This window comes from Nematolebias whitei, chromosome 1 (genome assembly GCF_014905685.2).
Source record: "Nematolebias whitei isolate Nwh7 chromosome 1, NemWhi1, whole genome shotgun sequence".
Taxonomy (NCBI): Eukaryota; Metazoa; Chordata; class Actinopteri; order Cyprinodontiformes; family Rivulidae; genus Nematolebias; species Nematolebias whitei.
The window spans coordinates 30564975-30588639 of NC_056498.1; the positions used below are offsets into that span (position 1 = coordinate 30564975).

General features: G+C 41.7%; 1 protein-coding gene across 1 annotated transcript in view; it reads right to left on the reverse strand.

Annotated features, from left to right (window-relative positions):
* LOC119408053 (NACHT and WD repeat domain-containing protein 2) overlaps positions 1-23665 on the reverse strand; it is a 71790-nt gene that overhangs the window by 12858 nt on the left and 35267 nt on the right. Inside the window, exons 4-5 of the mRNA XM_037674924.1 lie at positions 17559-17675; positions 299-502 (exon numbers count right to left, since the gene is read on the reverse strand). Coding sequence (XP_037530852.1) covers positions 299-502; positions 17559-17675 — 321 coding nt within the window. The remainder of the gene's footprint in view (positions 1-298; positions 503-17558; positions 17676-23665) is intronic.

The following is a 23665-nucleotide window of genomic DNA, read 5'->3' on the forward strand; positions in this document are numbered from 1 at the left end:
TATATATATATATGTGTGTGTGTGTGTGTATATATATATATGTGTGTGTGTGTATATATATATATATGTGTGTGTGTGTGTATATAGTATATACTGTATATACAGTATATATATATAAATAAAGTGTGTGCATGTATACATGTACAGTATATATATATGTGTGTGTGTAAACCTTGTGTGCTGGATAACTTGAAAAATAATCCACTAATCCCCACACTGTAATGTTATTTTAATGACCATATTCTCAGATTTATTTTTATGTAGCTCATGCAGGGTATCACATGTAACTTAGACTCACAGAGTTCTGGTAGTTCTTGAGCATTTGGGCTTTGGGTTTGAGGTAGTAAGCGGGTGGCACAGAGTTTTCATCCCTGCAGTACCACTCTTCCAAGATGTGTGTGTCCAGCCCCGCCTCCACAGCTGCATCCAGGATCATCTCAAACTCTGCTGACTCCACCTCCCCTGGCACCCGGATGCTGCCGTATTTTTCTCCCACCAGAGCCTAAGGACAGATGGAAGGAAATAAAGACAAAGCACAGTGAAAACGTGACTCAACAGAATCTTATTTTAGGGCTCAGTTTTGTGGATCCGTGTCGTCGGGTGAACTGTGAAGCCAGTGATGCAAACAGTATGACCTATTTCAGGCTGTTTCAGAGCCCCGGGCACCAACTGTGGTGCAGCTGGGACATCAGGGATGCAGCTGCAAACACAAGCAGACCTGATTCTGACACTTCAACCCTCGTGTTTCTGCTTTACACCTCAGTTACGTCTGAGTTTAAATAAATCATGCTGCTCCTCTACTCCCAAACTGTTAAACTGTGAATACCTGCGCAGGTAATCCTGATGTGTTCTGTTCGATCTGTCTCACTGGGTTTTTGGCTGATTTATTTTCTGTTCTCTTGGTTAAGAGCAAGGCTATTCAACTGGCGGCCCGGGGGCCACAACCGGCCCGCAGGTGAGCTCAGTCTGGCCCACCGATGAGCTTATTTAAAACTGGAGTTTTAATCGTAAGTAAATTAGTTTAAATTAGAGTAATTTCCTGATGTATGACCCCTGAGCTAATGGCTTTCAGTAACTGAGACCCTCCTGAACAATTTAGTTGAATAATCCTGCTTTAGAGTTCAGCGGATGCAATCACTTGAATATTTTAAGTTTCATTTCGTTGTAACAATTTAAGGTACAAATATAAGCCTCTCAAAATTATCTTTTAGAGGTATCATTTTCATAACCTGAAACATATTAGAAATGCTCAAGAACTGGTGCAGTTAAAAAATATCCCCCCCAGCTAAAACTAGCTGTTTTTGTGACTGATATGAAAATCCATACATTTAGTTGTTATTTTCACTTAAAGCTACAAAGAGGAACTGCAGCGGGACCGACAGCCTCGTGTTGCAGACTCCTGCCTCATCTATATTATTTCTAAGTGACAGGAAATTCAATAACGTTAGAGGAATCAGGGCTATTTCCTGGCTCGGTGTTGGATATTCTCTATCAGTCATGTTTGTGAACGAAGGGGGAAAAAAAAAAAAAAAAAAGAAACCCGTCCCAATGTGACCAGCTGATTTTTACTCCATGTGTCATAACGCGCACGCACCTCAAGCCTCGCCGCTGGGAGGAGACGCAGAGCGAGTGAGGGACGAGCCGAATGACTGTGAGCTCAGACGAGCAGGAAAAACGACAGCACGCTCGCAGCAAAGTCGGTTCAAAGCCACTCCACGTTGGAGCCCTTTTTCCCTTGGCAGTCGCAGTGGGAACAGATGCAGAGAGCGAGCCGAATCAGACGATGGCACGTTGCACGGCCTGTGTGGGACGGCTGAGCTCTGAAAGCCCACTATCTCCTCTGTGGTACATTTATTCGCATTTGCACAGTTTCAAGGCTAAAATGCACAAATTAGCAAAGATTTATTTGGGAGTCTGTGGTTTTTGAGAGTTCGGTGGTGTGAGGAAGAGAAGTCGTTCGCAATGTCTTATTGCAAAAGAACTAGCTGAAAAACAGCAGAAATTAGCTAAAAAAAACATGCTGAAATGTAGTTGAAATGAAAGAACAAGCCTAAATTAGCTGGAGAAAGCAGAAAGAACACATATATGCTGAATTAGTTTTAAATAAGCAAAAAACAGGAAATCAGCTAAAAAACTAAAATGAGCAAAAAACAGCTAAAGTAGTCGAAAAGGCAGAAAAAAGCTTATTTTACTGGAAGGAAGTGGAAACAGATGAACTGATTTAAAATAATGTGGAATTAGCTGAAAAAGCTAAAATTGGCTTAAAAAACTGCTAAATAATAGCTGAAATGGCAAAATGAAATGAAATAAAATAGTGGCTGAAACTAGCTGAAAAAAGCACAACAAGCCGAAATTAGCAGAAATAAGTTAATTAACTGAGTGTTAACTGCCAAGTCTTCGTGCGACTTAGTTCGTTGTGGCGACCCCTAACGCAGGGAGCAGCCGAAAGAAGAAAAAAAAAGTTAATTAAGCTGAAAGTAGCAGGAATTACCATGAAACACTTGAATTTATCTGAAAACAGCAGAAATTAGCTAAAAAATTAGCTGAAAAGGTAGACAAGGTTAAATTCGCATAAAAAATCAGAAAGAACATGTTTGCCCAACTATGCTGAAAGAAATGAGCAGATATGAAGGATGTAAAATGAGCTCAATTCATTTTCTATGATTAAAAACATGGCAGAAAAGGCTAAATATTTCAAAAAGCTAAAGTTACACCAATACCAAAAGTCATAGCAGGATTGTCCTGAAAGAGCTGAACGTGTTGATGTATGATTTGTTGAAAACTGCGGGACGAGAAACGCGCCGAAAATGTACTGAAAAAAAAAAAGGATCACAATAGTGTGAATGCTTCATGCTTGAGTTTTAAACTAAGATCCCCTTATGTTTAGAAAATGCAGTTATAGCCAACAGTGACAAAACATTTTGAACTCATGCAATATTCTGAGATGTCACGCTCAGAGTATCTGTTGTAAATGACTCTCAACTACTACGCATCAAATTTTTCCTCAACGTCTGTAAAATTAGCTGAGTTATAGCTGTTTATGTGCTGACTAAACTCGATTAGCTGTGGCAACCAGTTTGAAGTAGGTTTTTTCCAAAAGTTAATCAGTTGCAGACGTATACTGAATCATTACATTCTGAGAATTTCAATAAAATCTATCCAGTGTTTCTTGATATATGTTCGCTAACAGACAACCAGGGTTGACTCCAGCAGTTATGGTTAAAGTTTTAAGCTAGCACCTTGTACAATGAGTAGCCCTTGGAGAATGTCTTGCAACCGACTCCCAGTGACAACCACACCAAATTTGAGGTCATCATCTATAAAATTGACAGAATTATAGCCATTTGTGTGATTTTTAAGGTCAAATGGTTGTGGCAGACATCTCTTATTAGGTTGGCTCCAATAGCTTTTCAGTTGTAAGTGGGCATTCAAGGATTATATCCTAAAAATCAATTTAAATCCATCCAGTGGTTCGTGAAATATTTTGCTAACAGACAGACAAAGTTTAATCCAAAGAGTTAATGGCAAAATTTAGAATAAAACTCTTGTGCAATCTGTTAGAGCTCAGAATATGTCTTGGGTATTAGCCTTAGCTATTAGCATGCCAAACTTTAGGTCAGTATCTGTAAAACTGACTACGTTACAGTAATTTTTGTGTTTTTCAAAGTCAGTTGGCTTCGGCAGCCATCCTGTCTCTGGTTCATTCTAAAAGTTAATATGTTGTAGAATTACAGCTAATAGTTAATTTCTGCAAGTTTCATCAAAATCCGTCAAGTGGTTTATGAGGTATTCCGTTAACAGACACACACAAGCAAACCGGCACACACGTCAATAAAGATAATGTGCCGAATATATGAGCTCCCCGTGACTTAACTATGCCCATTAAAGTAAAAGCCCTAACAGGAGAACAACGCTAATATTACAGCACAACAGGAGCCAGTCACATTAAAAAGATGGATGCTTGAGTCAAATGATGAGGAGGTGGGGAAGCCCACCTGTGAGGAACTTTCTGCCCAAATTAAAAGACTAACAGAGAAGTAAGCCGGCATATTTACAGAAAACAGGTGTGACTGAAGGAAAGGCCATCAGGTGGTTCAAGTGATGAATGTTTTAACACAGGTTGCCTCAAAAATAAAAACAGGTTTACTGTCCATCCATCCATCCATTTTCTTCTGTTTCTCCGGGGTCAGGTCGAGGGGGTAGCAACCTAAGTAGGGAGGCCCCTACTTCCCTCTCCCCAGCCACTTGAGTCAGCTCCTCCAGGGGGAATCCCAAGACATTCCCAAGCCAGCTGAGAAACATAGTGCCTCCAGTGTGTCCTGTCCTGGGTATCCTCCCGGTGGGACGTGTCCGGAACACATCACCAGGGAGGCATCCAGGAGGCATCCTAACCAGATGCCTGAGCCACCTCAACTGGCTCCTCTCGACGTGGAGAAGCAGCAGCTCTACTCTGAGTCCTTCCTGGATCACCGAGCTTTTCACCCTATCTCTAAGGGAGAGCCCAGACACAGTGCTGAGAAAACTCATTTCGGCCGCTTGTATCCATGATCTCGTTCTTTCGGTCACAACCCAAAGCTCATGACCATAGATGAGGGTAGGAACGCGGAATGCAGATCGACCGGTAAATTGAGAGCGTCGTCTTTTGACTCAGCTCTCTCTTCACCACAACAGCGCCCGCTTCACTGCAGATGGCGCACCTATCCATCTATCGATCTTTCGCTCCATTTTTCCCTCATTCGTGAACAAGACCCCAAGATACGTAAACTCTTCTACTTGGGGGCAGACACCCCCCCCCCCCCCCAAAAGAAGGCACTCTACCCTTTTCCATCCATTATCTTTTGCCTGCTTCTTTCTTGCTGTATTGTATATGCTGCTGTATTCATACCCATCTACTCAATACAAACTTTTTTCTTTTCATTCAACCTTTATTTATACAGCTGCATTTCTAACATCCTTCTACCAGTATACCCACTGTCCCTCCTCTGGACAAGTCCAAACCATCTCAGTCTGGTCTCTCTAACTTTATCTCAGTCCCAGTTGTTCATTCTGTGCTATACCTCTGATGAGCTCATTCCTAATCTTATCCATCCTTGTCACTTCTAAGGAGAACCTCAACATCTTCATTTCTGTCACTTCCAGTTCTTTCTCCTGCCTTTTTGTTAATGCCACTGTCTCCAGACCATACAACATAGCTGGTCTCATAACTGTCTTGAAAAAGTTTCCTTTGACCTTTGCTGAAACCCTTTTGTCGCAAATCACTCCTGAAACTTTTCTCCATCCACTCCATTCTGCCTGGACACTCTTCTTCACCTCTTTACCAGAGTCCCCATTTTCCTGGACAGTGGACCCCAAGTACTTGAAGTCCTGCACCTTTGTGACCTCTGCTCCTTGTAACCTCACTGTTCCACCGGCCTATCTCTCATTCATACACTTGTAAATGGTAAATGGACTGTACTTATATAGCACCTTTCTATCCAATCAAGATACTCAAAGTGCTTTACAATACTTCCCGACACTTTCATGTACTCTGCCTTAGTATGGCTGACTTTTATTCCTCTTGAACAGGAACAAGCACGGTCAAGAAAACTATCTGGACAAACACCAACCAACTTATTTAGTCTTCATTTACTGAACGTCTTTACTCCAGTGAAATTTGCACAGCTTTAGCATATGGAAGAGTCAGTCATCAGTTTTTCACATGGGTGATTGCTGTTGGCATGTTTCATTTTACATAATGATGGATATTTTTAGATGATATTGCTCACAAACAAGTTATACTTTACTGTTTGGAGCATGTAAATACTTTTGTACACTGGGCTGCTGTGATGTAAAGGAAAGAGATACTGGGCTAAATGACTAATGTTGGGAAAGAGATGCAGCGAAAACTGAAGGTCATTTTTACATGACAGGGTTTCTCTCAGCTCAAATTCCTGGTGCTACAGCAGGATGAATGGAATGGGTGATTCACTGTGTTTGTGGGAACTATAGATAGATAAAGACAGAATCTAGTGGTTCGATTCTGTATGACAGAATGTTCACACCTGTCAACCGGGCAGCAATATCAATAATCAGTCAATCATATCGTTGATGTACAGAAGGCAAAATGTTAAATTTATGATGGATGGTTGAAACTAACTATCTTAGCTGGAGATTGTTCCTCACCCTTATATGTTTCGGTCCATGTACAGTGCATATGTGTTAGCCTTTTGAGAAGGACTTCTGCAGCGCTTATCACTCCTCAGGAGCCAATGGCACAAAAAACCCAGGAGGCTGAAGCAAAGATAGCACAGTGGTCAAATGCAATTTCAGTGTTTAGCTGCAATCCCTTGCCTCCCACCATCCCTTCTGCTTCTTCCTCAGGTTTTTCATCCTTGGAATGAGTTTTATACTCCGGCTAAGTGCACTTTATCTGATGAACCAGTTGGAAGAGGCAGCTAAGACGTTATGCAGAGCCACAGTATGAATTAACAAATCAATCACTCATGTGGTCAATTAATCCATAAAACACACAGTCAGCTGTGCTGCTATTTGCTGCATAGCAGAGGCAAACGTCATCTGTTTGAAATGTGCTTTACAAGCCATCAGACTGTTCTAGAAAGCTCAGGTTTGTTTGAGCTTTTTGTGCTTCAGCTACAAATAGATAAAAATGCATTTAATTAAAAATCCAGCAACTCTGCAAGAAAACAAAACCATTAAAGCTTGTTTTTTCCTGCTGGTTTCTTACCCAAACTGACCCCCAAAATGCTGACTGAGATAAAAGACACTGTCCTCAAATTCCTCTTTGATCTTTTTACTACATATTTAGGACATAGGGTAACACAGAAAAGCATAAACTAGCAAGAGAGACAAAAAACAACTTCTAAACTAGTATGTATGCAAAAAATTATTGAAAATATGCACTTTTTTACATAACAAACCAAGTGTTCTTGTTTTATAAATCAAACGTTGCAATTTTCTATATAATCTTGGCGATAAAAAAAAAATCTGTCACTATTTTTTTTAAATATTCTTAGATTTTTATGTGATATACATAAACACTGATATACCGTAATTGAACTTGATACTTCAGACTGTCTGTTGCAGAATTTGCAGCAGCATGCAGACAATTAACAAGTCTGTCTGTGATGCCACATCAGTACTCACATCTTGCAAAAATAAAAAGGGAGAAATCTGAGCTACGCTGTCTTTAACAACCCTGTTGAACCCAGAACAAAACCTGACGGGCTCCGTTCTCTTTGTCGATCTGCATCCTTGAGGCATTTAACAAGTTGTTTTTTTTTTCCAAACAAGGGAATTTGAGACTTTTGAAAAGAAGCTAAGAAGAATGGGGAAAAGTCCTGGCTCGTCGTCATGCTTAATCTTTGGGTCAATGACAGTATCACCATGCCAACCCTTGCTATTGCTATGGAAACCAGTTTTATTGAACTGACAGTATAAAGTAAAACCACCTCCTGCTGAGGTGTGGTTTGTATGCGTTTACAACCCTGAGCTGCCTTGTGCTCAGCAATAACCTCTGCATCACTCACAACCCATTGTCCTGACAGGTTTAGATGCATCTCTACGTTGGCACACCAGACTTAAAGTGATGGAGGAGCAACAGGATTCTCCAATAATTGATGGAAAGATGTTTAAGGTAATTTGTTCTTTGTAATCTGTTGTATTGGAGCAGGGAAATGTCACTCACATAGGCATTGCAACTATTATATGTGAAGGGGACATATTTCCCCACATTTACCATGAAATAATAGTTCATCCAACGCTGTTTCTATTTCTTCATGAACTAATCCATTCCACTGGATTAATAGAAGAATACGTAAACCACTAAAAATTTGATCCCGGTTTTCCTGGTTACCTAAAACAACTCCACACCACATAGTGTTTCCCATCAATCATCTGCCTTGGTAGGGCGCTCACAGGGGTAGAGCTGTCATTTCTAACCCGAACCCGGAGCCCGGCTGACCGGCCCAGCCCGACCCGGATTCAGACTGGGCCAGGCCATAACAATGTGCTTGATGTGTGGGCTGGGGTTGGTGTCAGGCTTTTTATTGCGTCAGGCCAACAATCCAATATATGCAAACATTGCTTGCCATACTAAACCCGTCACACATGGCCATTTGACTGTGCGCTGACCGGCTGGTTGAAAGTGGTAAAAAGTTCAGTTTAGCTTCATACGGACTACTGCCAGCGATCCATCAGCCCAAATAGACGTTCATTCATCTGCTGCACTCAGCAGACGCGCGCCTCAGACAACCCAAACAGGTGAGATCACAAAATATTTGACATGTCAGCGCTGGGTCCAAGGCAGGCAGAAGCAGGGGAAGCATTTAATGCGCTTTGACGGCTCCTCAGCTCCGATCTTCTGCCCCTTTAATCAGCCTCGCGCATCCGCCAACTGTTAATATTAGTCGGTGGTAAGCTTATTTAAAAATGTTGGGGGGAGGGGGGGGGTTCGGGTTTGGACCTGTAATTACTGTTAATTCGTCGGATCGGGTGGGGTTCGGAGACGATGGCTGTGGGCTGGGGCCGGGTCGGTTCAAATTATTTGGATCCAAGTATGACTCTACACAGGGGTAGGAGGGGGAGACATTTTTGCTTTACGAGCTAGCTTAGCACCACGTTAGTGCTGGCAGTTGTTGATGGGTATGGGGGTGGGTTAGGGTCTGTGAGAGAAGTGGAGCACTATGTCTGTAGCATCTTAGCTAACGAATCTGTATTGCACGCCGTTAGCTTAGCGCTACGTTAGTTCTGGCAGTTTTCGACATGGGGGGCGCTAAGATGCTTGAGAAAAGCGGAGCGTGTTTTATTCACACAAGGAGAGCTGTTGGTCAGACTACTTCTTGTTGTGCCATTAACTCTAAAATAGTTATTGAATCAAGTGTTTACATACAATATGTAGGTAAACATTGATGTTTAACAACCCGTTAAAATACACCAGAATGCAAGAAATGGCATCTACTTTATTCATAATTTTCAGGGATAGGACCCAGGGAGAGAACAGCAGTCCCCCCTATCTCCCCCCCCCACACACACACACACACACACTCATTACAAATGCTTCTGATGCCAATGCTTTCTCCTAAAAATACAGACTATTCAAAATTAGGACAATTATCGCCCATCGTCTTGATAAGTGGACAATAATGTCATTGCCTTTGTTTTGTCTATCTGTTAGCAAAATATATCATGAACCAGTGGTTGGACTTTGAGAAAAATAATCATTGAAACTACCTCAATAATTGATTAGCCTTTGAGTCAAAGCAACTCTAGATGGCTAGTACAGCTTTTCTGCCTCAGCAAACACAAGTAGATTAGTTTGTAACGATTGAGCTAAAGTTTGTTGTGGTAGTAGTTGAGAGTCATCCCCAACACCTGAAGCACACACATGATTGTTGTCTTAGCCCTCAAATAATGCTACTTTTATTATATTAGAGTTGATTCCTAAAGTCTGGAAACTTGAGAACTGGATGACTGTTTTCAATAGCTATTTTGCACTTTAACTATTTCAAACCTATCATTAGGGAGGATCGTAATGTGCTTGAGATGGAAAAATCTTGACTCACAAGGTATAAAAACAAAATAACAAAAAATAAAAAACCCTGCGAATCAATGTGTCTGCAGGACAATTCTTTGTAGCTGACTGAGCAGCCATACTCATATCACGGAGAGATTAAAAAGGTTTCCAGTTGTTGCACCGATCCTTTGTGGCAGCAACAAAAACACCTACAGCACACACGCCCATCTCCATTCTCTGCTCTCTCTGTAGCTTTTCTACAAGATCAATAATCAGTATTGAAGTCATTTATTTTCCCAGAGCGTTTCCCGTCTTTATCCTTTCCTTCTAGTTACTGTCGTTACCCCTCTTTAATTCACACACTCAGCTCTGTGACACTGGCTATAGTCTGCAGAACCCACATTTATCTGTGAGTGACACTTTGGCGACACCTGAGTGGGTGAAGGGTGATGGTAATGGTGCAAATAGACAATGAGCGGCTGATTTGTGTTCGTAACAGGCCAAGAACAAGAATGAAAATGAGAGAAGTGAAAAGGAGGAACATTAAGGAAATGAAATGTAGAGACTAAGAGCTGCCTGAGTTGCAGGCCACACAGCCATGTGTCCTCCCACTCGTGTTCAAAAATGAATATTTAAGATCTGCTTGACGTTTTCCCTCGTCCTTATCTGTATATTTAGAGCTAGCACCATGTAAAAATAAACAACCGTTCTCAAGAGATGTTCAGACAACCTAAAACTGTCAAAAACAGGATCTTGATTAGAGAAAATGCCACCACCACTCTAGGCTCCCTGGTTATGGAAATGGGGCTGGTTGGCCAGCCTGGCGACGGCAGGGGATCGAGTTGTAGGCCGGCAGCAGCTGGCTCTGACATGTTAGGATGGGCTGGTGCAGCTATCATGGGACCTGCAGCCTGAAATTCTACATTCATCACAGAAGTCAAACCACTAGAATATGCCATTAAACATTTAACCAACCAGATGGAGAGGACACTAATGTGTGCAACTTTTGAGCACCGATCTGGGGTTCGGTGTCAATGGGGCTGAATGTCTGAATGCAGGATAGATCAGGCAGATGAAAGAAAACATGAACAAGAAGCTATGAAACCAATACAGTGTGCAACGCCACAGCAACACAAAAATCAATACTATTTTTTCTTTTTGTTTTACTTTTGGTTGGTTCAGTCCAGGTTATCAGGGCTTAAACTCAACTTTCCAGTCCACATATTTAGTTTTCCACGTTAGTTTATTGTGATGTTGTTCAAGTGAAAAAAAAAAAATACAACTTTAAATTAGTGTATGATCAGCAGTAAGTTGTACAAATTGCTAAAGGAACAAACCAAACCTGTCATTTCATTGTTACCCCAATAAACTAAGACTACAAAGGTCTACCAGATACTGTATGTCACTATCAACTGAACAGTGTAGTTGGGCCCTCAGATTAATTCTGCCAGGTTTTCAGCCTAATGGACCCTGACAGAAAGTCCATTAATGCTGGACTTTCAATAGCAGGTACAAGTAATAATGGTTCTGGTCTTGGTCTTGAGTTCCTGGCTAAACAAATCCTAACTTACCATGCAGGGCACAGCCTTTTGTCACGTGGGTAACTTTTGTATCAGTGACCTGTCTGACAATGGATTGCTTTGGTCATCCTCAGGTCATCCTGATGCTTGAATTTGATTTTAGTTTGGGCAGGCTACTCACTAAATACATCCTTACATGTGCAAGCAGATCTCTGTGTCCTGCTCTGTAGATCCCACAAGGCTTGGCAATGAGCCACCTGAAAAGATTTGATCTGAGACGCCATGTGACAATGACTCAAAGTACAGGCTCAAACTTTGTAGTGAGGTACATCAGTCTTGCTGTAGTCTTGGCCACAGAATTTCATATGCATCAGAAATCAAAGAAGAATCAAATAGCGAAGAAAAAAAAACTATCTGGCTAGTACTGGGAGCATAGCACCGCAAGGATTTCTTTCACACTGATATAGGTGTTCCAGATTTGATCCAGCTATGTTTCAATAGTCATGTAAGTTGCGTAGAGTGTAGTGGGGTCATCACGCACAACCTTCTCAATAACTTTTTGAGTAGGAGAAGTTGGAAAAGTTGGAGAAGTGTAGTGCTATGTCTGTATTGCACGCTAGCTTAGCGCTACTTTAGAGCTGGCATTTGTAGCCGGGGGGCTGTATAGTGGAGTATAGGGGTGTAACGGTACACATGGGTATATTGAACCGTTTCGGTACAGCATGTTCGGTTCGATCCACGTGCGTACCGTTTCGGTTATTTTTTCACTCATTAAATTTTATTAACGAGAGATTATGCGCTGCAGAACTAAAGTTCCTAAGCGTAATTCAGCACGGCGCTATAGTCTTGCAGCACGCGTAGCATTAGCATTCTAGCATCTTGTTGCGGTCTCCTGTTTGGGAACATTATGACTTTCTTGTTAAAAGACAAGCGCAAATCCAAAGCTGTGTGTTGACCTTGTTTCACGGAGATTGGATCTGCAGCAGGCAACACGTCTAACTTGTTAATGCAGTTGAAACGACATCATCCAAATATGAAAGTCTCTTCTAGCAGCTTGGATGGTGCAAAGACCGATAACAGCAGCATTTAAACAACCTTTATCAGGTAATTCAGATCGGTCGAAAGCAATAACACAAGCTGTAGGAGTTTTTAAAGCTCTGGATCTACGTCCGTATTCTGTTGTTGATGCACCGGCTTTAAAGTTATTGAGCCCCGCTATGACATCCCATCACGTCAACACTTCAGCCAAAAAGTTGTAGCAGCACTTTATGAAAAAGCTAAAACTGATATTGTCATCAAGCCCTGGAGCCCAGATTAAAGCTCTGCCACATGATGATGATGACCGAGAGATTCAACCACCTCATAACAAATGATGACCATTCAAGAAGAGGTATTGCTATTTTATTATGATGTAATTAACTTTTTTAATTTAAAATTATAATCTTATTAACTCTTTTTTTTTTTTTAACCTCTTTGTGTTTTATTTCCAGTCTGGGACAGAGGTAGCAGCTGAGTCTTCTTCCTCTTCAGGGAAATGCACCAGAGATCACCTCCAGCTAAGAAGTCTGTGATGACTGAACTCTGAACTTTTCCAGGGACAGGTGGGAGCAGGTCCAAGAAGAGGCTGTGAGTAATGAGGCCAAATACAGCCACACTGCAAAAATTAGCAAAGTGCTACCTGTTGTTAGTGAGCGGTTTTCTCCACCGCTGGAGATATTCACTGCAACTAGATCTGAGCTTTTGGCAGAAAATGTGGACAAGTTGGTCTTTTTGGCAAAACCTCAAAACTTAATTAGCTAGATAGTAAACGGTCTGTTGCTGCTTATTGTTCTGGTTCTGACTGTTATTAAGATTTTTATTATTGTTAGTATAGTTAATTTATTGTAAAGTGTTGTTTATTTAAAATATCCAAATGGGTTGTTTTTATTTATTTTTATACAAATGTATTGTTTACTTGGCATATTTTCAAAATAAATGTTTTGTAAGTCTTCATTTTGGCCTTTTTTGTACCGAAAATTAACCGAACCAAGCCCTCCTTGAAACTGAACCGAACTGTAATTTTAGCGTACTGTTACACCCCTAGTGGAGTACCACGTTTGTATGCTTCTAGCACACAATTTACAGTCTGAGCTGAGCCTTCTAATCTCTGCTCCCAATCTGGAAGGGGCAGAGCAGAGCTGGGGGTGGGGGATTTGGTAGGCAGGGCGCTTGGTTATGTTGACAGGGCGGGGCTTCCTCCTTGGATACTGGGCAAACCATAGGGAAACAGTCGCTGAGATGCTGTGTCTTTCCCGCTAAAGTAACTGAAACTGGTCATGTGACTATCATGCGCAGGCACGTCAGTTGGCTCCAAAGAGAAAAAAATCGTCAGAGTAGGCGGCGCCAGACACTTGAGTAGGAGGCGAAATTGCCACCTGTTATTAAGAAGGTAGCATGCAGTGTGAAGGGTGGGCTAAGACATTTAGAAATGGCTTTCCAATCAAAACATTAGATATTTCTAAGCATAATGTCAGTGTGTGCCCCTTAAAAAGCAACTTTAACAGAAAGTACTAAGTACTTTGTTTCTAGATTGTCTGAGAATCTTAGATTGAAAAAAAAATTGCATATGAAGCTTGTGCTCTTTTTCAAGTACTTCAATTTTTAAATGAGCGTTTTGTTGTGAAAAGTAAAAGTAGCAACGTAAATCAGAATCAGTCCATAACTTCAAGCTTTTCTCTTCCAATTTCCTACTTGTCAACAAACATCTGTGGGCTGCTGGCTTCTTGTTTTGATGAGTGTGTGACATCTCTGGATGCTTTGTGGCTTTCATAGAGATGTGCTTGTGAAGGATTTCAAACCTGAGATTGCTTTAGAAAAATCTTTCAACATGGCTATCAGCTCGATGGTGTGTGTAGAATTTCATTTCTGTTCAGAATGGATCGCCTCTGTTGAGGCCGAGTTCATTTTCCCCAATCGTCACGGTTCGTGAAGCCTTCATGATGGTGATTTGTGAAGGATGTGGATGCTCATTGGGACTTAAGATACACTGAAAACTTTTCTCTCACATCTTTCCTGTGCATCTTAAAGCTCTGATAAATATTTATTAAAAAAAAAAAAGAAAAAAGGCTTCACTGACAGACACTAAAGAGGAACGGTAAAGCTAGAGGGAATGTGTTAAATCCGGATTTTACTTGCTTTCAAACAGCTGTTAGAGATAAAGATACATGTAAAATGTGATCCTGTGGTGTTATTTTAGTTTTTGTGTAGGGTTTTATATGAGCATTGTCCAGTCTGAGGAGGTGGATTATACGCAGGCCTGTCACGATAACAAATTTTGCTGAGCGATTAATTATCTCAGAAATTATTGCGATAGACTATTGATTTAAATTGACAATAATCAGTAATTATTGTCAAATTTAAGAAAACATGTTTAGATTTGTTTTGCACGTAGTACCTTTTTTCGACTACCAGATGACAGTATAAGACTGTTTGAACTGAAGGAGTTCATTAGTAAGGGAGCGTGTCTCTTTAAGAAAAATGGGAGGGAAGCCCCTTGACGTGACATGGGCTGTCTTTCTCCAGTTCTCAAAATGGCAGATGGTCGATGTGGATTGAGCTCTTTAGCATAGCATTTTTCACACAAAGCTTTTAATAAAAAAATACAAAAGTTCTCAGCTTTTTTTTTTGCAGAGAAAAACTTTTTATACGAAGGCACGGGTTTCAACCGTGAATTTTCGAGCTTGGACAAGACAGAGGTTTTTCCCCAAGATCGGCCTGTTAGTTTAGCTCATAGCTTAGCTTCTCAGCTTAGCTGCTTTTAGCAATCCAAAAACGCAATTTTGGATGGTTAAAATGGATTTTAAAGAGAACGGGAGGGGTCAGTGAAGAGCACCGGAGTTGAACTTTTTGTCATCCAATGTTTTCAGTAGAAAGAGAGGGACACGAAGAAATGATAAAGCTGATAAATGAAAATGAGGGCAATAATTTTAATTTATCATGCGATTAATTGATTTATTGTTTATTGCAACAGGCCCAATTATAAATGACCCTAGAGACCAAACACCCTGCTGTACCCATAATGCCTCGCTCCGTTCCATCGGAATAATTTGCAATCAAGTTCTTGTTGTGTCCTTCCCGTTTTGTTACAACACTCTAAAATGATCTAAAAAAATCACAAAAATCTCAGATATGTATAATTGTAGATCAAAACACTGTGGTGCCTCTGTATCGTTAAAACTTCATTAGTTCACAGTCTGCTGCCTGAAGACGCCTTTGCACTGAAGGATGTAATTTTCTTTTTGCTGTTCGAATGCTTGTTCTTATCCTCAAAGCAGCTCTAACAGCTGTGCACACTGGGAAATAAAAGAGATCACCCAATATTCAGTTGTCCTTTGTCACATTCATCAGTTACACATATTAATTGGACAGATGCTTACAGATGCAAACTGAAGCTAGGCACTCGTAAAAAAAATCTGGTTTTAGTTTCAATAAATCAGGAGTGAAAGACTGAAGACTTTTGCAGAGAGCTATATGTATATTACAGTGGCAGGCCATGCATTTTACACCTAGGCCTTTAGTAGTGTCCTGTCTGAAATTATTCATCTCTTAATACCGTCATTATGACGCCACATCTATAAAAAGCATCAATAATATACAGAAACATGGTATATCATGGTACAGCATCTCAGATAGATGTCTCAGGTAGTGAGAGTAAACACCAATACTAAAGCAAGAAACCCATCCATCCATCCATTCATCCGTCTGTCCATCCATCCATCATCTTCCGCTTGTTCCGAAGTCAGGTCACGGGGGCAGCAACTTGAGCAGGGAGGCCCAGACATCTCTTTCCACAGCCACCTCTTCTGGGAGGACCCCAAGGCGTTCCTAGGCCAACCAAGAGACATAGTCTACCCAGCGTGTCCTGGGTCTTCCCCAGGGTCTCCTCTCAGTCAGACATGCTCAAAGCACCTCCCTAGGGAGGCGCCCAGGTGGCATCCTTACCAGATGCTAGGAACACCTTAACTGGCTCCTCTTGATGTAGAGGAGTAGCGGTTCTACTCTGAGTTTCTCCCAGATAACTGAACTTCTTACCCTATCTCTAAGGGAGAGTCCAGCTACTCTGCAGAGAAAACTCTTTTCAACCACCTGTATCCACAATCTCATTATTTTGGTCACTACCCAGAGCTCGTGACCATAGGTGAGGGTAGGAACATAGATCGACTGGTAAACAGAGAGCTTTGCCTTACAGCTCAGTTCCCTCTTCAGCACAACAGACCAGCACAGAGTCCGCAATACTGCAGATGCTTCACCAATCTGTCTGCCAATCTCATGCTCTGTTCTTCCCTCACTCGTGAACAAAACCCTGAGATACTTGAACTCCTCCACTTGAGGCAGAACCTCACCCTCGATCTGAAGAGAGCAATCTACCCTTTTGCAGTTGAGGACCATCCCTCAGATTTGGAGGTGCTGATTCTCATCCCAGCTGCTTCACACTCGGCTGTGAACCGCTCCAGTGAAAGCTGGAGATCACGGCACGATGACGCCAACAGGACCACATCAAGTGCAATGAGCAGAGATGGAATTGTGAGGCCACTGAACTGGAATCCTTCTGCTCCCTGGTTGCATCGAGAAATTCTGTCCATAAAAGTTATGAACAAAACTGGTGACAACGGGCAGCCCTGGTGGAGTCCAACTTCCACCCTGAAGGGGTCCGACTTACTATCGACAATGTGAACCAAACTCTCACACCGCTTGTATAGGGACTGAACAGCCCGTAACAATGAGCCCCAATCCCATTTTCATGGAGCACCCCCCACAGTGTACCCCGAGGAACACAGTCAAATGCCTTTTCCAAGTCCACAAAACACATGTAGACTGGATGGACAAACTCCCTTGACCCCTCGAGGACACTAGTGAGGGTAAAGAGCTGGTCCAGTATTCCATGGCCAGAACGGAACCCGCATTGTTCCTCCTGGATCTGAGGATCTAAAGCAATAAACTCAATTAACATAAATCAACATGTTTCCTTGACAGCCATTGAATCTACATAAATTAAGTTGAACTTATGCAGGTCTCTACAGATGCAGTTTGCTAGCTCTGACGTGATGCTCTTGGACCGTCCAATTAAACGGCGTAAAACTGCTAACGTCAAACTCAAAATCTGATTAGCTAAAAGCAACAATTTCTTTGTGATTTATTTTAAGCTATGGGTGCCTGCGCTACTGATTCTGAAGATCTTGGTAGATTTTTCTGACCCTAGCAACAGATGATGATCTAAACATGATTGGATACAATCCCTATATAAACATATGCTGCTGTAAGCTGTGCAGTCAGCAGACAAGATATGAAATGAAGAGAACAGACAATTCGGAACAACCTAATAAATATTAAATACCAGTAATAGAACACATTTTAAAACATAAGTTGGTGAGTCTGATAATGCTTAGGCCAGCAGAGAAGGCCTGATGGCCCACAACTGGTATATTACAAGAAAAAACAAAGTCTGCCACACTTGCGGTAATCGTATCTTTGAAACATGCAATACTCACAACAAAGCACGGCCCAGCTGAGGTTTTCAAACACTCCTCCAGAAGCTTCATTCGGAGTCTGTGCAGCTCGGGACTGTCCCACTCCTCTGGGTCTACTCCCCAGTACAGGTCCACCACCTTAACACACACAAACATAATGCTCCTTGTCACAGTACGCGGGCAGAACTTCGTCCTTAGAAAACAAACGTATTCGGCAGTAAATATAAAGCTTAATATTTGCTTAAATCACAATGTGCATGTTGTTTTTCTAACTGGAATTTAAAAAAACAACAGAGAAACCAACATTAGGGTTTTGCTGGTTCACAAAAAAGAGGCGGCATGAACGAGAATCATCAGGATAAACCTGGAAACTGAGCCTGAGCCAGTTTAGACTTAAACACACCAACACCTGCTCTGTGCCACCTTTTCTACCCCCAAACACACCATTCTCGGAGCGCAGCAGGGACACTTACACACTCTCCCTCAACACATTCATCACAAGTTCTGGCAGTTGAGACAATCCCAACTATAAACACGCCACAGGGAGAATCTCCTGCCGGAGGAGAGAATCATCAGGAAATGCCTGTAATTGTGTGTGTGTGTGTTTGACACTGCGGTGGTGCAGCGTCTAACACAACAACAAGCACCCCCCCGCTGCAGCTTCCTGGCTCCCCGACAGCTCTCACCCTGCTGGCTTGGACGTGTGGCTCAAAATACTGTGAATTATTCCTGACGGCTCCGGAGCCATGGAGGATAAGCAGTTTAGGTAAAAGATAGAGGGGTGCAGCTGCTGGATGACCTTTGATGTTCACACGTCACACCCCCAAAAACATGTGCATTATCACGTGCATGCTTTCCTTTCCTGTGAATGCACGTGGTGCCTCAGGAGAGTTTTTATCTACGTTTTGTCCTCACAGCAGGAAAGTTTCCATAAGTTTAGCCAGACAACGTTGCACATCTGTAATTTGGTCAGGGATTGCAGTGAATGGCAGGTCATTATAAAAGAGCGATGCTGAAATTGAGTTTGGGACTTAAGGTTGACAGGCAGGGTGGAGCAGCAGCGGGGGCTGGAAGTACACCTCTGTTCAGCAGTTACTGTATGCAGAAGACAACAGGTGTCCGTCATTAATTGATATGGACAGAATGGAACTTCAGCTGACTCTGTACCCCCCAAATATGAGGGTGTGCGCACCCCTAAACCTAAGAACCAACCCAAGAAAATGCTCTACTTTATGTTGAGTTATCGGTTGAGTAAACACTGTAACCACATTTTACAGTTTGACTGGTTAATCTCAGGCGGGCCAACCATTAGGACCTCGTCCAAACAAGAATGGTGTTTTGTGAAAATGCAAGTTTTACATAAATTCAGCCTTGTGTCTAAAGAAACTGCATTTAGGAATCTCAAACCTGTATTTTCTTAAAATGGGTTTCAGAGTTAAAAAAACAAACCAACAAAAATCTTAAAACGACACTCGTGTTTTCATGCAGACAGCCCAAAATCAACCTTTTGAAAACGGCGATGTCAACGCCCCACCTCTAATCCAACCTACGACCCCAAGCGTGACAAACATAACAATAAGATGACAATTTACATGCTTGCCTTTTTTGCTGCAGATTTGTCAGTTGCTCAACGAAACCAAAATCTTTTGATACTGTGACACTTCAGTGAGCAGACAAGTCTGACGACTCATAATGTTGCCTTGAATAGTAAGGTGCAAACACCAATTTTTTGTTATCCTAAATAATAAAAGCCACAATAATTGTTGCATATACTGTACTTTATTGAACATGAGCTTTCATTATAAATAGAAAGTAAACATAAGAAAATGAATCCACAATATCCATCCATCCATCATCTTTACCCACTTCTTCCTTGTAGGGTTGCATGGGTCACTGGTGCCCATGTTCAACAACCACTGTGAGAGAGGCAGGGTACACCTTGGACAAGTCTCCAGTCCATCACAGGGACACATAGAGACAAATGACCATCCATCCATCCATTATCTTTACCCGCTTATTCCATTTTGGGTCACGGGGGTCGCCAGTGCCCATGTCCAGCAATCCCTGTGCGAGGGGCGGGGTACACCCTGGACGGGTCGCAAGTCCATCACAGGGCACAAATGACCATTCACTCTCTAATTTGCATGTTTTTGGTCTGTGGGAGGAAACCGGAGTACCCGGAGAAAACCCACGCATGCACAGAGAAAACATGCAAACTCCTCCCAGAAAGGCTCCCGTACCGGGATTTGAACCAGGGTAACCTGCTCGCTGAGAGGCAGCAGCTCTACAAAAAGTACCACTGTTCTGCCAATATACATCAAGTATACATTTTAAGATTTTTTTACAGTTACAGCACACATACAGGTGTATAGTTTAGTGTTTCCTCTACCATTATCCAAGGAGGGCGCCCCGCCCTATCAACAGAACCAAGTGCCCTGCCTACTGAAATGTTCTTCACTCGAACTTCTCACCCCTGGCCCCGTCGAAAACTGCAGGCACTGACGTAGCGCTAAGCTAGCGGCAGGCAATACACTAACGTAGCACGCTGCTTCTCTCATGCATCCTCACAACGCCCTCCCAACCTAGGGCCGGGTCGACAACTACTGGCACTAACGTAGCGCTAAGCTTGCGCTAAAGCTAGCAACACAGATGTGTCTCCGTCTCCACCAACCCCGAAAATCCCCAAAAGAGATGAGCTATGAGAACCATGCCAAGGCAAGTGACCTAAGGGAAACACTATAGTCTACTACTATAGTCTTTTGTGGTGTTTTGTGCTTAGCTGTGTGGATGAATCTGTTTGTAGAACAGCGGATGTGTTCATGAAAATATTTTTTACAAATGACAAATAAACCAATGATTTGGAAAAACTGTTTCCATGTGGGTAAGGCTCAAGCCTATGGAGCAACCAAGCATTGAAAGGCTCTTTCAGAAAACATTTTCAAACCAGGACTGAGATGCCTTCTTCATGTTTCAATGTGAGCTCTAAATTGTCCCTAGGTGTGAGTGAGGGAGTGAATGATTGTTTGTCTCGTTTGTCTCTATGTGGCTCTGTGATGGACTTGTGACCTGTCCAGGGTGTACCCTGCCCCTCGCACAGTGATTGCTGGACATGGGCACCAGCGACCCCCGTGACCCAAAATGGAATAAACGGGTAAAGAAAATGGATGGATGGATGGATGTTTCAATGTGATTTATACAGAGGTAGCCTGGAGGCTTAAAGTTAACCTGCTGCTGTTACACCACTGATTTGGTAAGAGGTAGTCACAGAGCTGAACCAGTTGGTGTATGAAAAGGGTAGGTCAGCATTGTGACTCAGTGGTATAATGTCCCAAAGAAAGAGGTTTGTAAGCTCAATCATCCAACAAAAAAGGTTAAATCGTGGCATCTGGACCAGATCTTTAAGTGAGAAACGTTTTGTCCCCCATCCAGAGGACCTCCTCAGTCTATGACCTACCAGCCAGATCTGTCTCATAGGTAGCTTGTTTTTCTAAGTCAACCTCCTGTAGGAATTTCAAAAGTAGGTTTTTAACACGTGCAAACAGGACCCACCCATCCAAAACAATAAATCATCATGTACAACAATCAAATGTTTTAGGCCAGATGGCCAACTTGCTACTCACAGAAACAGCCTGGTCCAGATGACATGATTTAACCTTTTTTGTTGTTAATATCCCAAAGACCAACAAAAAATGGTTGTGCTCAGATTTTACTGTGAAAGAAGCTATAATTTGGAACACAATCCTTGTCCATCAGAAATTTTATAAAGTTGTAAAACAATGGTAATTTTAGACATAAACTTTGATTCTTGTGTTATCCTGAAATGTTTTTCATACTATATGAAGATTATTTATAACACAAAACAACCTTAACAATACAGCTTTAGAGCCATCTAGGTAGACTATGTTAAACCCAACTCAATAAATGTCATTTTTCAAGAAATAAAACTTTTTTCCAGTTTATTAATGATTTCATAATTAATAAAACTAATAACACAAATTTCAGGCAGAAGTACTGAAAATTGAACTATTTAGGACAAAAATGAATGAAATATGATGAGGGACTAGTTGGATGAAAAAAATTGGATTGCGTCTTAAACACATTTAAATTGGAATGAATTGGACTAAACTAGACTGTTTGTAACTGGAATTTAATAGAACTTTTGTGTGAAGACTGGTGTGAAATGGTCTGAAGTGGATACTAATGGAACAGTGTCTTGATACACCTACCATTACAAAACCTCTTATATAAACAATATCTTTGTCAGAATTAAAAATTAGGTTCTTCATATCTATCTTTTTTTTTGGTCTATGCTCGATTGTGTTTAAGTCCACTTGGACTCAGCCTCACACTAGGTAATGACAGCGTCAATTAGCTGGACATTTCCTGAACCAGAGGGTCTTTTAGCTTTAAAAAGAGAATTAAAATAGATGATCTGTAAAGTTTTTGGCGTAGGACGGTATGTTTGGGAACCAGCCGCAGCGAGATTAATGGGAGTGTGGGATCAAAAGACACTTTGACTGATTAAATTAAGCCACATGTCAAATCCTTCACCACGAGAAGACTATAACTTTATTAAAAAAAAAAAAAAAAAGGCAAATCCATCCCACTCAGTCGTGTGCATGCTTCATAAACCTCCTTCACGTTGGCTTGTTGTGAAATCCTCATAGTTTGACACATCAGTCACTCTGTATCAGTGTCACTAATCTACTTCTAGCACACATTTGTGAAGGCGGCAGCGACGAGGACCGGTGGGGTTGGGGGGGGTGAAGTGGGGACCCCTGATTGCAAAAGGTTGCAGCAGGTGATTGGAAGGATGCACAGTAATTAAAAGCTAAATGAAGACATTTGTCATTTCTGTTCACGGCGTGCATGTGGCAGGGATTTTCTGATTAAATTTGCCCCTCACGTGCTGTGCTTCACCGGAATAAGAAGGGATGAAGAAGAAAAGGGGTGGGGTGTGTGTGTGTGTGGGGGACAGAAATGGTAACCGGATGCATATATAAAAAAAGAGGGCATGAAGGAAGTAGAAGAGGGCTTTTTAATGAAGAAATCCTAGTTAGAAAACTCTCATGAGGCTAGATTGATTTCCTTGGGTCTTTTCGTCCTCCGATGTTTTTCTTCCAGCCAACTGTGCAACCCCTCTCCTTGGTTACCCTCCCCTCAAAGTACAGTAGTGGGGGAGCCATTGCTTACATAAGAGTTGAAGCTGGTCCCACTAAGCAGCTTTCCAATGCCCTTGCAAAGTGTTTGCCCACGGCAGGTCAAGTACAGGAGAAGCTTTTCTCTCGATTTTTTTACTTATTGAATGTTAGTCTATTAAACACTGGATTTCTGCCCAAGTGGGGCATAAAGAAAGAGTTTGAAGTCAAGCAGGAAAAACAACAACAACAATCATTACGGCAAAAATAAAGACAAGACAGAAGTACAATGATGTCCCCCACTGCTGAAAGTGGAGGGTGAAATTTTATTTGTGACCAAGCGCAATGGCAGTGCCAGGGGGTGGCCAGTGGTGGCCTTGGCCACCATAGATTATTCTTTGGCCACCGCAGTCATTTGAGGAAACTATACCTTTAAGTCAAAACTAGAAAACGGGTCTCTCTTGTAAATGAGTCTTCCAGGCTCAATGGGAACTAACATGTATAAATAAAGGTCTAATAATAATAAGAAGGAAAGAATACCGTCCTCAAATGATACAAATAAATATGGTGGCAGCCATCTTGGATTTTGACACAACACCCCAGTTTTCAATAGGAATCTTTCTTATGTCTAGATGTAGCCAAACACCAAAATGGAAGTCGGTCTCTTAGTTATTTTTAAAGTTATCATGCTCATAACATGGACAAACGGACAGACAGGTAATTCCAATTCCTCCCTTTTCTCTCCGTGACAAAAGTAATTCAACATGGATCTTAGGATGTGTTAAACACAACACTACAGTCAAATTTATTAAGAACAATGAGTAAATCTTTAGGAATAGATTAGGGAAATATTTAGTAGGGGTGCACGATATTATCTGCATGGTATCGGTCGATATTAGCGATAAAGTTAAATATCGGACATCGGACATTTAATCAAAATCACTCACGGATATAAAAGGCGCTGCTTACATATATGTGTGTATATGTATA